At 41.4% G+C, this 17,000-nt stretch overlaps 1 protein-coding gene across 2 annotated transcripts; it reads right to left on the reverse strand.

Annotated features, from left to right (window-relative positions):
• Positions 1 to 421: 421 nt before the first annotated feature.
• On the reverse strand, positions 422 to 16,724 carry rfx4 (regulatory factor X, 4). Of its 2 annotated transcripts, none has more exons than XM_015964760.3 (18): positions 15,909 to 16,724; positions 14,141 to 14,227; positions 13,942 to 14,002; positions 11,062 to 11,185; positions 10,036 to 10,097; positions 9,685 to 9,898; positions 9,170 to 9,247; positions 8,924 to 9,087; positions 7,860 to 7,960; positions 7,721 to 7,779; positions 7,497 to 7,641; positions 7,120 to 7,214; positions 6,593 to 6,710; positions 5,811 to 5,930; positions 3,623 to 3,787; positions 3,381 to 3,501; positions 3,162 to 3,300; positions 422 to 1,622 (listed from the first exon to the last, which is right to left on the reverse strand). In XM_015964760.3, exons 1-18 carry the CDS (start codon positions 15,949 to 15,951, stop codon positions 1,350 to 1,352), a joined length of 2,169 nt encoding a protein of 722 aa, XP_015820246.3. In that variant the 5' UTR covers positions 15,952 to 16,724; the 3' UTR covers positions 422 to 1,349. The 2 variants fall into 2 exon arrangements, with proteins under 2 accessions (XP_015820246.3, XP_015820245.3); XM_015964759.3 differs by having other exon boundaries at positions 3,381 to 3,540; positions 15,909 to 16,723.
• Positions 16,725 to 17,000: the final 276 nt, after the last annotated feature.

A 17,000-nucleotide genomic window follows, 5' to 3' on the forward strand; every position in this document is an offset into this window, starting at 1 on the left:
GTAATATTCGTTTTTGATTACTTGAATTGAATTTTTTAGTTTACTTTAAGGATTAAAGCAAACCCGTTTAATTTTTGTATTTATTTTAAGCACCTAAATAAACCACCCTTTTATTTACCTGTGATGTTGTGGTGATAATAGATGTGGCAGAGCAGTCCTCACAGCTGCCAGAAGAAAATATTGAGGAAATTGACGTTGACACGCGGGTCAGGTGATTAAATCACAACAAGGGTAGATTGGTGTTGTTTTTCTTACATCTGCATTCAGAGTCTCAGTTGCGAGATTCAGCAAGGAAGATTATTTTTCTAATATACAATCCTGAAGGGGTTAGAGGTCTGAGATGCAGGGACCTCTAGCACAGCAGGGTGATTTTAGAGTGTGAAATTGTGATTTCTTTACAGACAAAAGAGGAAAAAAAAAAAACAAGCAACAACTCACCATTTTAAATTGAGAACTCATATATGGGACAGAATAACTCCAACATACACATCAGTGATAGTTTAACCGTCACCACAGATGTGTTCCAGTGCTTTTATTTACAGAGAAAAAGTGACTATACTTCATGTTACTTACTGTACACTTTGATATTTCCCTTTTTATAAATACCCATAGGGTAATAGGTCCTCAGTAGATTTGAGTGCATTATAAAACACACAACCCTAAGTTAATGCATCCATTACTACCCATACAAAACAGAGACAATGTACCAGTTTAAAATGGAAAAGGTACACCAAGTTACAGAAAATACATAGTTTATATATCTCTACCTATATATCTATATATGCATATTTCTATATAGATATACAGATATAAAGTCACAGACAAACAGCAGGAGAGGTTGCAACAGAATACATTTGATGTTTTGAATTATTTAAAATAAAAATAAAAAATCCAAGTTGGAAACACCTTAAAACATCGATGGATGTCAACTCAGACGCAGATATCTGGTGTCCCAAGACGGTTAAGGCTCATTTCTGCACAGTGTTGAGCAACACCAGAAAGACCTGCAGTCACTGGGACTGTACTGGTGCCAGTACATCCACTAACAGAATGTGGTTTTTCTGGATGTTGTTGTTCAGATCAAACAAGATAACTCCGTTGGAAGTGTACATTCCCTTAAACAAAGGCACGGCATGGCAGCATCATTGCACTCGTGATCATTTTGCTGCTAATTTTGATTTTCTTTAATAAACCTCTGCTGAAAATGACACCACCATCAGCGCGGCTTGTCCTCCTTCCCCCTCATGCTGGCTCCTCTTCTTTTGTTTTGATACGTTTGATTGAACGCAGCTGCCAGCTTACTGGGCCTGGAGATTGTATTAAAGATGTCCAAAGTCAAAGTTTTAAGACTATTTGGCCCAGCCTGTTGTGGCCTCCCCGTTGATGTAGGCGAAGCCGGGGAAATGCTGCGAGTGTTCGTACTCAGAGTTCCTGCGCGGGCCCAGAGGAGAGTACATGTCCCCGGAGCTGGCATAACGGGATGAATGCATAGGCGGGCTGGTATAACAGCTGTTAGCAGGAGACACATCTGGCCAGCGCGGGGCGACAGACGTGGGGTGCAATCGAGGAGTAGTGCCCATCAGGCAGGGCTCCATTCGAGACATCTGGCCGTTGAGTTGGTACTGAGCAAGAGAAGGAAACGAGTGATTAGCACTTATTAAATCAGACTGATAGAGCTTTAAATTAAATAAAAACAATAATAAAAGCATCCTTCTTTTACATATTCACTCTAACAGAAGACATAACTTCAGTGTCCTCTGGATCAGGGCTCAGCCTGCAATCAGTAATTTCCTGTCGGGGGAAATTGCCTCATAAATTGTGCCAAAAGTGGCCAAAATAGAAAATTAAACCACTTATGAAAATGGGGGTTGTCATTCTAAACTGGCTTTCTGCTGTTTTTGTTGCAGCCAGGACGGATTCTGAGTCAAACACTCTGACCAGACGGAGATCCGGCAGAGTTTTCAGCTCCGTGTCCAACCTCTAACACTGACAATGTGCAGGCATTGTGCCCCATTTAAGCTCAGACGGGTACTAAAAAAAGGAAAAGTGGAAGTAGGACCCCTTTTTTCCTTTTTCCTCGCTAAATATAAACACGACAGTCGATTCTTTTATGAGGGATCACAGCATGGAAAAAGACAGTCAGAGCAGAACAGACTCCTCAGCTGCCTCTTGTTCACAAGCAGAAAAGAGACCATTGAATAACAATATTTTAATAAACGCCCCTTTGCCCTGCTCCTTGGCTGCAGGCTCAAACAGATGAAGAGACCATTGAGAGCTGGGAAGAAGAGTAACCGAGCAGGGCCCCCTCTTGGCCCCCGCCAAGCCACCTTTCACAGTTGGCTTCCGCTGATTCAGGGACTTTTACAAACGCTGTGAGCGCTGAGGTCCAGCTGATCTCCTCCCACCATGAAGACAGCGGAGGCTGGAGCACCCTCAGCAGGAAATTACCTCCAAAAGAGAAAATATACCCCGAGTTGTAGCATCACAGACCAAATCTTTGCTGAAAAACAGAATTTTCCCTTGAAAAACACAGTTCTTATGACGCTGAGAGGCTTTGTATGTTCCTGATCTGCCTACAAATGTTTACACACAGTTTCTGATGACTTTTCAGAAATCTGGCACGTTTGCAGCTAAAATGTTTGAAATTGTGTTCATGCAACAGTTTCACCTTATGAAGACATATTTTTTAAATCACAATTAACCCTAACCATAACCCATACTTAAAGCTTCCAATGTAAATGACTAATGAAGTAATTTTGTTTTTTTAGGCAATTATTTCGTCAAATAATGCAACTTTTTACATCTACTGTACAAAATTAGCATGAACATTTTTAGAAAGAAATTTTAAATAAATTGGCTGCGAATGTGTATTTAGAACATAAAAAATGACTTTTTAAAGTAAGAAACCTTTAAACCACACGGCAAAATTAGCATAAACTTTCAGTAAAAATAATCCAACAGTGTAATTTTTTTTAATAAATACATCATTTTAAAGTGAACGCTGCTCATTATGTGAATGTTTCTAAAGTTTAAGTTAATTTGCAGATTATTATTATTTGAATTATGTGTCTTTCTGCCTTTTTATTCTTTTCCCACATTTAAAGTTTTAGTTAAGAAATGAAGCATTCGTTTAGGACTTGGGGAGATTTGGCATCTCTGACCTGTGCAGATGAGCGGTGGTAGGCAGAGTAGTGAAGGGGAGCGGGGATGGGAGGATCATGGCCCAGGCTTGGATACTGGCTCTGGATGGAGTGGGGGTGCTGGTTGGAGTAACTGCCATAGTTGTAGCTACCGGTGTATCTACAAATGCAAAAAAACTATTAAAAGAATTTCAGACATTTCAAAACTACCCTTAAGAGTATTTGAACGGTCGTAATCACCCGTGTTCCTCCCTGTACACCGGCATCCTGTGGGTGGAGGATGGAGGGGGGACGGGAGCGCTGCTCCTCATGCAGGACAGCTGCTGTCCGGTCTCCGGAGTAGACCCGCCTGCTGTTGTCACTGTGTATGTGAGGGACCAGGTATATGACTGAACAGCGCCTAGTAGACACAGACATAAATGTGTTGGCCCAGAGCAGCTAGGTTGCTGTGAAACCCACTAAAGAGCTGAGTCTGGCCTCACCTGTGGAGGTGGCGGTGACCCCGGTGAACTCTGGGGACAAGGCAGCTGTGGGGGAGCCGGCCGAGGAGACGTCAATGGATTGGACCGAGCGGGCGGGAGAGTAAGATCCGGGAGACTGGGAGGTGGGGGTGGTTTCTGTCAGCGTGAATTCTTCTTCTCGCTCCGCTGAAAGAATCAAGATGGACGTTTAGTGTCTGAAAGTCTAAAAAGGAAAAGACCAAGCGTACCTTAAATGTGAAGGAAAAATAAATGAGTAATACATCTATTACGGGACAGGACTGAGTGGATGTTGGGCTCATTCTGAAATAATTTGAGGTTTGTCATCTTACACATTAAAAATGTACATTAAATATTTGTATAACAGCTGGAAATGACTAGTTTATCACTGATGGGAACAAAGAAGAAAAACTAAAACCGAAAAAATTCAGTGTTTCCTAAACCGTGTGGTATGCTGGAGCCACCACCAGAGGCATGAAGAGACTGCAGTGAATCGTGCTCTCTGCTGAGAAGGTCATTGGCTGCAAACTCCCCTCCTTGCAGGACCTGCACACCTCCAGGACATTGAGGTGTACAGGTCGGATCACGGCTGGCCCGTGTCACCTTGGACACAGTCTCTTCGACTCACTCCCATCTGGCAGGAGGCTCCAATCCATTCGAACCAGAACCTCTCGCCACAAAAACTGTTTCTTCCCCTCTGCGGTCGGACTCATGAATGTCAATCATAGAACTGCCCACTCCAGTTGCTTGTTCCAGTCACATGACACTACTGTTGTGTTTGCACCTGAACTGGCCCGCTCTGACCAGTTCCGACTTGTACATAGTAGCTTGTATATAGTAATCTTTTAATTGTGTTTATATCTTAACTCAAAATTTTCTTATCATTTATTTTGTCTTTCTTGCACCAAGTACCGCAGCGATTTCTTATTGTGATTCTCGCACATATGGCAACAAAACCCTTCTGACTGTGAACACTGATCTCTACAGGTGAAACTGGAAAAATGAGAGCGTGCATTTTCAGGGTATCTGCAGGTTTAAGGGAGCCAAATTTAAGACTTTTTAAGACCCTTTTAAGGCCACTTTGACCAAATTTAAGCTATTTTTTAAAATTTAATTTAAACTATAATTTCCAGCTATTGCCTGGAACCGGTGCTAACCACGTTGCGAACATGGGAATAGCCATCCAGTTACCATAAAAGTTGCACGTCCCCATGGCGCAATCTCCCACTAGCTTAAACAGCTAATGTGCTAATCTAAAAAAGCCCCCTTTCATAACCAACTGAATGTGTATGGTTCCGCTTACGCCAACATCGTACACAAAAAATGCTGAACACTAACTAGAAATTCATGAAAATTGAAATAAAATAATCTTGTTTATTGGGTCTTTGGTAATTTAAGAACTTTGGAAACTGTATTTAAGGATTATTTATAATTTTTAAGGATTTTTAAGGCCTTAAATTTGGAAAAGCAAATTTAAGACTTTTTAAGGACCCGCGGATACCCTGATTTATTTCAGATACTAGATTAGACTGAGAGACCATCTAAAGGCTCAGGAAGGTGTTTTGGATTCATTAGCTGATTAGATTGTGACTCTTTGAGCCTACAATATTTAACTTTTTCATAATATTCTGAATTTGGGCTTTTCATAACCTGTAAACCATAATCATCCCACTTATAACATATAAAGGCGTAAAATGTCTGGCTTTGCATGGAACGAGTCCATCTCATATTAGGAAACAAGAATTTAGGAAACAAATTAAGTTTTACCTTTTTGAGTTTCACTCGCATGCTTGAAAAATTACTGAAATAAAAACATTTTAAAAACTTACTACTGCATGTGATTGTTGTTCTGATTGGCTTTTACTCAATGTCTGGATTTTAAAAAAAGCCAGAAAACAATAAAAATGTTATCATTGTGTTTCTGCGGCTAACAGCTTTAAATCAGAACTGACTGATGCCTAACCTAATAACTACTGATTAACTTCAATTGAAATTCAATATATTATATATTATAAAATAAAATAAAATCACTTTAGACAAACTAAAATACTTTTTTGTATCCTCTTTTTTTAAATGTTGGCAATGCCCAGCTTTATTTAGGCAGCTTGTTTAAAATAATAATTTATTTAAAAAATATATTTATTTTGAAATCAAGAAAATTAAACATATTTTAATGCTGCTGGTGCCTCACCTGTGCTTCCTTCTCCCTTCATGGCTCTCATCAGGTCGTTGGCCCTCTCCTGGAAGTGAAGGGACTCCAACAGGTAGAGCACGTAATCATCAAACATCAGGTGGATCAGGTGGAAGGATCCTGCACACACACACACACACACACGCACGCACGCACACACACACACACACACACACGCACGCGCACGCGCGCGCGCGCACACACACACACACACACACGTGAAATATGTAGAATAAAACAAAAAAATTGCTCGCTGAGACAGTCTAAATGTGTTTGATGACATCACTTCCAGCAAAATGGGGAAAGTAGCTGTTAATAAAAAAAAAGGAGCATGTGCGCTCGTTTCTGTGCGGCGACTCAGAGCTCGCTGACCCCTGGGTCACAGGAAAGAGGAGGCCGAGGCATGTGAGGGAGTGTCATCACAACTGTGTCATTGTGCCGCTCGCTGCTGCCGCTGTGTGAATAGTAAAAACACTTGTGGCCATTCAGGGGAGCAGGGTGCAATACTGACTGGTCGTAAAATGGAAAAAAAAAAAAAACACGCACACTGGGAGGTGGGGAGGGCGGCTTTTGTTAATTAGCTGTTTGTGCAGAGAAAAAACCAGTTGTGGCTTTGGTAGACAGGAGAAGAGAATCTGTTTTATTTTATCTTTATTATCATTCTGAACTCTTAGTTAGTGTAATAGTAATTAATGTCATCATGACTTCTACTCAGATGTTGGGTTGATGTTAGGCGGGATGCCACGAAGAAGAAGAGTGATGAAGAGACATTAGCGACTCACCAAAGCTCGGCGCGCTGTGGAGGGTCATATCCCGGATGACTCTGGTACCAAAACACGACCACATCAGCAGGAACTGTTGGGCCACCTTCTTCAGCGACCCAGGCCTCTTCCCCGCCACCTAGAAAGAACATTTCCATGAGAAAAGATGGGGGAAGGGTGGGGACGCCGGGCTAGAATTAACCCCTGGGTCCATATTGGAGCTTAACCCTCAGGAACGAAAAACATGTCAACAAGTCAACTATTTAATTTGCCCCCAGGGACACGCCTTCCTATTGAACTATTGTCTGGGCGGTGCAAGACGTTGCCAGGACAACCAAATTTTACAAGCCCATATCTGGCACATAATGGGCGCAAATGGGAAGCTTGAAGACATCATTAACTGGGAGGATTGGGTGCCTCTGTGAGGGGAACACATGCAGAGGTGTCCTTGCAAAGAAGATCATCAGACCTTTGCGTGCACTTCATTTAATATCATCATCTTCGCTGGTGCAGCTTAAACGTGCTGAGTCATGTTTGAAAAAGTTCACCTTGACGACACAGCGGTCCACCATTGAGTCCAGCCACTCGATGTACGCCTCTATTGGGGACTGCTCCTCCAGCAGGCGGTCAAACTCCTGATACACTGTGACGAGAGAGAGAGAAAGAGAGCTTCAACAACTTCAACGGCTCAAACAGCATCGTGAGGCAGCACCGTGTACGTATCAGCGACCTCTGCTCCGGTCCTCCTCAGGGCGTTTGAAAGCAGAGCGAACTTGTTTAACCTCCTGGCCTCCTCTGTCAATGCTTTGACTCGGCCGGTCGTGGGAATAATTGTCCCCAAGTGTGTTGTTTACGTGGGTGTGAAGTGCAACTCTCCCCTCGCAGGGGTGCGTTTCAGCAGACGCGGTTTTCCTGCGTTACTTACAGTGCATAATAAGCTGCCTGTGCTCCTCCTGCGAGTCCTCCATGGTGTAAAGTGTCTGCTTGGTGATGCTGTTCAGGTCAACGTTCCTCCAGTCCTCCAGCATCTGAAAGGTGATGTCGGCGCTGTTTATCACAGTCCGAGACGCCTGTGGACAGAAGAATAACGCTAGAACACAACACCTGTGTCTCTATATTGTAGGGATTTGATCAGACTAAACCAGACACCTGACATAGATGGTTTAATGATGTCTGCCGCTTCAGAATCTGAGAAAACCTTCTTGACACTAGAAATAAAAAAAGAACAGAATTTTTATGAGAAAAAAATGTAAATGGGGCCCATTTTTGTGATTTACTGTTTACTTACATTCAAATTTGATATTCCTCAGGTTTTCTGGAAGGTCGTGAAGTGCTATTTTAAGCCACTCATCCAGCTGTTTGGCAAATTTCCGAATAACCTGAGTCAAACTGAAGAAAAGGAAACAACAGAGTTCTTAGATTTCACCCGATGACTCTAGAAATATGTTTCTCATGAGAGAAAAAGTATTTTATCAAGACTGATAAAAATATTTATGTCCTTACAATAAAAAATCTCCAAACAAACTAAAAAAAATAATAATAAAATACAGGTTTTAGGACCCCCCCCCCCCCCCCCCCCCAACACACACATACACACACACACACGTATAAAGAGCAGGTTTGAAATGAAGAAACTGAGGGGAAAACTACAAAAACGTCTTCATGAATGTATGAATGAAAAAAATGTTTTTGGTGGAATTAGAGTTAAAATCTTTACTGGAAGATCAGAGAACAAGATCAGCTATTTTTTTAATCTTCAAAAAAATGCTAAATGACAAGAAATCAGAGAAAATGCAGCGGAGTGACTTTAAAAAAGAGCAAGTCACTTGACTAAATCCTATTTTCTCAGATTAAAACTTTTTTGTTTACCACTAAAGGTTAAATGTGTTTTTTATTTTATCCAAACAGCTGAGAGGACGTTGCCACTTTGACTCACCCTAACCAATCAAACGGAGTCCTACATTTTTTATCCATATTTCAATCTCAAACGGACTTTACCTCCAAAGAAACTTTATTCTGAGCCTTTTCTACAGGTTTACTCTCCAATAATCCCTTTCACTGCTTTTTCATTTTCGTGGATTGATTGCAAAACTAAAATAACACTTTGGTCAGAGTAAAGTGGAGTCTAAATGAGTGTGTGAGCTGTGCACAAAGATCCTAATAAATAAATAAAACATGTCCATGAAATATGCATATAAACTTAACTCATTACTGATGATTAACAGCTTTAATTAACACAGCAGGTTTATGTAAACTTAATAGATCTGAGAAGCGAATACACGATCTAAATAACCAGCTTCAACTGCAGCAGAATGAGATGTTTAAAAGGTCGCCGTGAGTGAAGACACCGACCTGTCAGGCAGTGCTTGCAGGACGGTGGGCATCAGAACCCCAGAGATAGCTTTGTAGAGGATGGAGTCACAAACACCAACGATGTTCACCACCGTAGGGGAGCCGAGGACGGGGAGCATGTGGGGCGGCATGCCCTGCCAAAAGTGCAGCAGGAAGCTTTGGACCTGCGGCACACAAGACGTGATGTTGATGTCTGCTGAAGCCGAATCTAAAATGCAGCAAAGCTTAAAACACGAATAACCTCACCTCATCAAAGTTGGCTCGGATCACCGTGTCCAGTATCCTCTGGCAGTGCGTTCTGTACATCATGATGAACGTCGACACCTGAAGGCAACAACTTGGTATTAATCTAATTGCAGCACAAAATAAGCAGCTTTCTCTTTCGTCTGAGGGAAACGGAGAACACAAGTAGAGCAAAAACAAGAGGATAAATCTGCCTGTGAACCAATAAATACATGTTACAGGTCCAGAGTGATTTAAAACGAGCTTTAGAGATCAGCAAAACACAAACCATTTAAAATCATGGCCCCCTTTTAAAGGCCGGACAGCTAGTACCCGTCTTTTGTCCACCGCTAGATCTTATTATCTCCCCTCGAAGATTAAGAGTTAGTGAGGAGCCAGCACATAAATCCTCAAGGTCCTTCTCTCAACACAACCCCAGATAAAAGAGTCAGTGGGTGGGTGGGGGGGTGAAGATGGTGAGATGGTAGGGGAGAGGTGGTGGTGGGGTGTAAGTATGGACTTTTAAAACTCCAGTTTACCCTCTCTTCTGGCAGGCTGGCAGGCAAATTTAGATCTTTGACATTTGGAAACTCTGGCAGGAGCGTCCCCAGTTTGGAGCGCGGTGAATACGCCACTGTCTGCTTCGTGACCTCCTTCTTCCCCGTCTCGTTCACCCACGCCGCCCCCTTTTTGGAGTACATCACGTCGTAGTACGGCGACGTCTCCTTCACTGCGATGCCGTAGTAGTGATACCTGAGGAGCAGACACACGGGATGGATTTTACCAGTTAACTTATCTCAGCTGTAAAAAACGAGCTGGCTTATTGCGAGTTTGCAGTTTTATTTGTTAAAAATCTCATTATGTGTCTAACCCTAACCCTGTAAACGTACTTGGACTGCCCTCTTGTTCCCAGTCTTCTGGTGGTTAGTGCTGGAAACTGCTGCCTTATAATCTGTTTAAATGAGAAAATAAAAGCAGTCAGTTACTGTTTTGTTTATTACATCAACATTAAACTGAAACGGTTTAACAAATACACAAAAAAGGTGAAACCAGGTGAAATAAGGACCGAATGTAAGAAATGAGAATGCCTTTACTAGCTAAACGTGGGTCTTTAGATATTTAGAAGAAAGTTTGTCAGGTGTCGTTTCCACATGGAGGTCACTCGTTTATGATATTACTTTCTGCCACCTCACCCATCCTCACCCCATCTCCCCTCCCTCCTTTCCTCTCTTTTTTTTTTTGTCTGAAGAGATTGGCTCCTCAGTCCGGCTCCTGGTGCAGAAACTTTAGCAAACAGTGTAGCTCTCCATTGTGTGGGATGAAAAAGGAGGCCAAGCTGTGAAGTTTCTGTCAGGCCCCCGCTTGATAAATGAGCAGACAGGGAGGCAGTCCGGGCCCTCTCTCGTTTTTTTGTCCCGAATCAATGAAGCCTTCCTAAAGGACACCCCACACTGCTCCAGCCACTGATCTAACATTCCGCAACATCTCACCCTTCCAAATTTCCTTTAATTACACATTAATCCAGGCCCCTTCTCTTTTTCAATATCTTCCGACAGGAGCTGTGGAAGGGCGGGGGTGGGCTTGAGGGCTGGGGGCTGGGGCCGGAGTCCGGGGTACAGGGGACGGCCGGGGGTAGCAAGGCCGAGGAACTGGTAGGGGTTGTGGGAACAGACGACTGCACATCTCCTTTGGCTCTAGATTATGTGTTCACGCTGAGTCCATGCAGCTTCAACACAGCAGCATCAAACCAACTCAGGCTGAACTGGTCAGACTGGAGGCTTACTCTGAGCCACTTTGCGTTCACTATTTGAATTCCATCACTACGAATCAGCAAAGGAATAGGAAATGTAAATATTTAGGCTCTATTTTCAGCTCAAAAGCGATTGAGTTACAGTAGATGCAGGTTTACATCTCACCTTTCCAAAGCTGGCTGCGTTCACGGGCTGCGTGTCGTGTTTCTCGCTGAAGTCGAGATAATGCATGTAGAGGGCACTTCTGGGGATGCACACACCTTCAGCTATCTCATAATTTTCCTCTAACCTGGGACACCACACACACACACACACATGCACGCGCGCACACGCACACGCACACACGCACACACACACGAGAGGATCAGAATCTGAGCAAGCCCCAGTCATCATGACACTTTTGGTAAAAAGGTGTCCTGTGATATAAAAGAACCAACAATGAGAAACTAAAAGTACAAGATTTAGGCTTTTAAAGGTGCTTCATTAAGAAATTACATTAAATGCTAAAGCAGGACTCAGATACCAAACATCTCACATCAAGACATTTTTGAACATTTATTGTTAGTTTTATTTTCACTGGGATTTTAATTATCAAGTATTTGAACTAGTTCAGTGCACCCCTGGGCAGCTGTGGCTCGTAGCTCATCCCCAGCAACGTATGAATGTGTGTGTGTGAATAGGTGTTGTGAAGCACCTTGGGGGTTGTAGAACCCTAAGAAGACTATACAAATACAGGCTCTTTGCCATGGTTGTCTTTTTAGTAAATGTAATTTGTACCAAATATGAACTAGTAACAGTAGAAAGGTTTTTCTATTTGGAGGAACTAATATTTATTCTGTATTGTTCGATCTGGCTCTGAAGATGGAAAGTGACTTTAGCTAAATCTGGTCCGAAGCATCTTTTCTCTTGTGAAATTAATGTTTTTGTACATGGTTCCTCACAAATAAATATAAACAATGATGTGCACATTACCAAAACTCAAACTTGCCCACCAGGAATTAACTAAATGTTCTAAAAGTGTATTCAACAGAAAAACTCTATTGTCTAATTTTGCAGATTTACAACCTCAGTAAGGAGTCATTCAGAATCAGAACGATTTAAATCTAAAATCAATCATTTTAAATAACTGCTGAAAACTAAGACTGCTTCTGTAATTTTCAAAATGCAAAGTTTGATGACTCAGCGGTTTCTGTACATAAAGAACTGTTGAAAGTTCATGAATGACAAACACCAAGGGAATATGTTTTCATGAATGTGTTCTAAACTATTTCTGCCTCCAAAAGTCTCCACAAATAAAGTGCTTTGATGGAGCTTTCTTATTAATACAAGAAAAGGATCAACAGAGGACCAAGATCTAAGCCCTGAGGTACACCAGCAACAGGTCCAACAGGTGTAAACTGGATTAATATCCATGGTTTTCTTTTCATCAACAGAATGTATGAAACCATCATTTACAGCATTCTAGATACAGAAGTTTATTTATATTACACATAACAATATTTATATATTGTTTAAGTGATAATTAATGGAACAAACTACAGTTGTACACATGCATAATATAATGCACTGTTATATAAAATAGTACTGGTAACAATAGTAATTACTTTTACTTACTTTATGTTCATTTTTGACTTAATTTAAACTTTCAGTCAGACCTTCAACACAGAACTTTACATTACATAAAGTAGTATTATTACGCTAAAGGAGATGAACACTTGAAGAGTTTTTTTCTGTTGCTCAGGAAGCAATCCAAAAATGTTGCAGCCCAACATAAAGAAAAAACGACCCTGAGCAGCCCAATTTTCTCCTCTAAAGAAATCTCCAGTAATTGGTTTAGTTCACTACAGAAAATTTAGCAAATGGGGATGTGTATTGGTGAAATTCTGGCGATGCGATACGTATCCTGATACAGAGGAGACGATACGATATATCATGATATTTTTAGATGATGTTAGCAATAAACAGTCCAAACTGATACATAACATGTTTAACGTGAGGTATTTGAACCATAACAGAGTGATTTACATTTCAGTGGTGGAAACAAAACCCGTTACACACTGCTGTCAACTAGCGGTCGGTGCTTGAATTGCAGCAAAAGAAAAGAAAATACACAAATGTCTGCGTGTAAATTATTCCAAAAAATTTGATACACGGCTTTTGAATATCGATATAATATCTCAGGAAAACATATCGCGGTATATTGCCATACCGGTTTTTTTCTTACATCTCTACTAACTACTGTATCTAATTTTTATCACTGATGTTAGTCAGCACATGAGATAATGCATCTAATGATTTAGTTATTTTAGTTTTGTTCCATCACACCGTAAACATAAAAGACCAATGGCCATCGATATTTTCTCACACCCCTATCACCAAATTAATTCAAGAAAAGTTAAAACAGGAAAACAAACCGTTACATAGATGTGAATGAAGAACTTGCACATCCATATTTTTATTTCATCATTAATAACACTTGAAACTAAGGGTCCCTTTATTAACGTTTCCAATATTGTTCCTTATTAAGTGTCATGGTTAGGACAAGGAGCCAAGGGGTGCCTGCTTAGTGCATTACATAATATTAACATTAAGTTTCAGCAGCTGTTAATTTATTTAATATTTTATTCATGCTTAATAATGTAATAAGTAACTTTAATAAAGCATCACCTAATCATTTAAGGCACAATATACACAAAATAGATTTGTTGCCGATTTTAATATCGCATGAAAATTTAAATGATGCAAGTGTGTGTGTGTGTGTGTGTGTGTGTGTGTGTGTGTGTGTGTGTGTGTGTGTGTGTGTGTGTGTGTGTGTGTGTGTGTGAACCCAAAACTGATCAGACATGACTGATAGACCCTATGAGTTACTAATAGCTCCATACCAGCCAGCTCGTCATTACCCACAAACCATTTACATCCTTTTAACATTCATTATTTCATATTTTATGATGCATCAAGCAGATTCAACACACTCCCGTTCCTCTTCTGCTTGCTTTTATGTACAACATAAAAAGAAAAGCTCCGTATTAGTTTTTAAAAACTCACCACTCCAGAGTAGCCGGAGTTGAATGTGGTTTAGAGGCTCTGTTGTTTTCTTTTTCCTCATCTGCAAAAGGCAACACAAACCAAGTTATGAGGATAAAATGTTAGAAATGAGACACAAACATATCCATGCAAACTCAGATCCTGAGCATATGTATTAGATATTTGGATCAACACAGGTAGAAGTGTTCCTCCTGCTTACGCTCATCATTGGACATGTTCCCCAGAGAGGTGTGGCTGGAATAGCGCTTGTTCTCACTTTCATTGAGGCACCTTTCAATCCAACTCTCTATGAAAAAGACATCAAGAAACAATTTTAATCTTTAAAATGTATATTTATTTTCATTCGGTTGGAGAAAGATATTAAAAAGTTTCTTTCTGGCTAAAATATAAGTCTGGTTTTGTTTTTTGTCAGTAAATCTCCTATTAGAAACTCATTTCTTCTCCACTGACCGAGCATCCTCTGTATTTACATAAACACTGCCCATAAAGGACATTTAAAATGTCACTAATGTGACAGAAAGTGATGACAACAATTGATTGTATGGGACGGGCACAGCCGTGGCTCTATTTGAGATGTTTTTCAGCAAGACGGCAGGAATCCAGCATTGTTCCCCCTGAGAATACGAGCGCACACACAAGCTTAAAAGAGCCTGTGCACATTACTGAAGCAGCCTGCTGGAATAGAGGCCATTGTCCCGTTTTAATTTCTACTTAGAAATAGCTCAACTGGTGTGCTTTCTGTGAGCCAGGAGCAGCAAAACAACAAACGCTTTCATGTAGAAACCCGATTGAGTGAAAATCCATTCAAAACTCCCATGAAGACAACTCGAGGTTTTAGAAATGTCACAAAGAGGGAAAACATGTTTTGATCTGCCATTTTATTGCATTAAAACACTTTAAGAACGTCACTTTTTGATGATAAAAAGCTTAGATTTTGAGATTTTCCCTTAAATTGGATTTGAAAAACCATCGCAAAGAAGGAAAAGCAAGAAAACCTGTTAAGAATCAATCATTTTTGGCTTCTGCAGCAGACACAAGACAGAAACTACAAAGTTTGTGAGCTGACAACATTCAGCACAGTCATCATTTCCAGGATGACTTCTGGATGCAGAGAAGCTCACAGACTAAAAGTTTGAATTATTGGAGACGTTATTCAACTTTGGCACAAAAGAAAGGAAAACATCAAACAGCTGATTACCAGGAAGAAGTCGTGATTGTTGCCAACCTGCATTATAAATAAGTTCTGTGCAATCCCAAAATTTAATTTGATTAATTTCTCTGTTTTTTTAGTTAAATGCAGCAGGTGAGTGTTTTAGCTAAACCAAACAGCAACAGTGTCACTGACCTGTTCCATCCTTTACTGTTGCTTTTTCTCTCTTTTTGTTTTTCTTTAGCACAAAAAGAGAAAAGAAAAACGAATAAGGGAATCCACCCAAGTGGAGCTAATTCTCCACAGAGGCTCAGACCTCAAGCTTCATTTGTCACAAGAACAGATAAGTTGGGGATCTAAATAATTGGATTAAATCTGATCAGCGGCTCAAATGGATGTCCACTCTTTTATCAACACATCTGATGCGCCTTTCTACAAAATCATCTAAAAAAAATCTGATTTAAAAAAGATCATTCAACAGCAATTAATAAAAGTTTGTCAAATTTTAGTTGTGATTTCTGCAGGATTCTTCTTAAAGTAAGGCAAATGTTTTACTTTTCCACTTTTAAACTGAGTGAATGAGCGGAGGGGAGCAGGTGCAGCACTGTGAGCTCTCCTTGGTTTTATTTCTACTCAAAAGTTTGGCTGAAAAGCTGCTAGGAATCTGAAATAGCTGAACAAGTGCATCTCATAACAGCACTTACCATGAATGTGTGAGACAAACAAAAGCTCCTTCGTTAAAGAAAATCAGATATTTACGGATCAGCATCCAGACGATCCAAGGAAAGTTTCAGATTCACACGAGTGCAGGACTGACCTGTGGAATCCATGTCAGGCTCCTCCAGCAGCCCGCAATGCATCCTCTTCCCATCAACGACACAGGCTCCTCCAAGAAAATGGCTCGGTGCACGTTTTCCCCTCCTCCGAGACTCTCCCCTCGTCTTGCTCCCCGTTTCCACGACCACTGCCCGTCACAGGAGATGGTGAGGATCTGAGGTTCGCCCAGAGAGGGGTGGTGTTGGCGGAGGACAGAGGGGGAGGAGGTGGGGAGCTAATGGGTGGATGAGGAGGAGGTGGGGAGGAGAGGGAGTAGAGACTCCAGAAATCCAGCGGGGGGAAAGCCAGACCCGTCAAAATGTTTGCTGATGTTTCATGGGAAAGGGGCTGATTTTATAGGAGCCCTGATGGGGACATGTCATTGATAGGCTAGGAAGGCTGATGAATGGCCCCAAGTCAGATGGGGATGTGGCAAGGCTCACTGGAAGTCTTTTGTGGGGCTGTTTTGAATAAGAAAGGCTCCCCCAAACCAAAAAAAAAGGAGGCTTAGATCTACGCAGTCCTAACACAGAGGCCTCCTCGCTCTCTGTTATGGCACTTCATACATTTTTATTCACCTCTAACCTCCAAATAAACATTTTCTGTTTTTAACTCCATCGTCACATCCTGCCCCTCACTGCTGACTTTACACTCCATCTCTTTAACCAACTTTTTAAAAGTTGGTAAGACTTCCCAACTTTTTCCAACTACATTGAAACTTCCTTGATGTAGCTGTTTTTCTTTTTAAAATTCAGAGTTTTGCCATAGCAGTCTAATTTTTGGTGTGCCTCTGAGAAGAGTGGAATGGTCACAAAGGGGGGGGGGGGGGAAGTAAAAGTGCAAAGCCCGGGGCTGGGAGGGCTCTGATGGAGTGCCTGAGAGCTGGAGAAGGGAAAGCTGTGATTAGAATATGAATGGAACGGTAGGAGTGGGGGAGAGAAGGGGAAAGCAGAGGGGAGAGGAGAAAGGCGGATTATGGCTGAATTACTCACCACACCGCGGTGGGCGAAGGAGGACTTTCTCTTTCAGTGTGCAGGCATGGACTCTGCAGCGCAGACACCTGAAGCACCGGGAGGATGAAGCTCGCAGGTTC

Source organism: Nothobranchius furzeri, chromosome 4 (assembly GCF_043380555.1).
Source record: "Nothobranchius furzeri strain GRZ-AD chromosome 4, NfurGRZ-RIMD1, whole genome shotgun sequence".
Taxonomy (NCBI): Eukaryota; Metazoa; Chordata; class Actinopteri; order Cyprinodontiformes; family Nothobranchiidae; genus Nothobranchius; species Nothobranchius furzeri.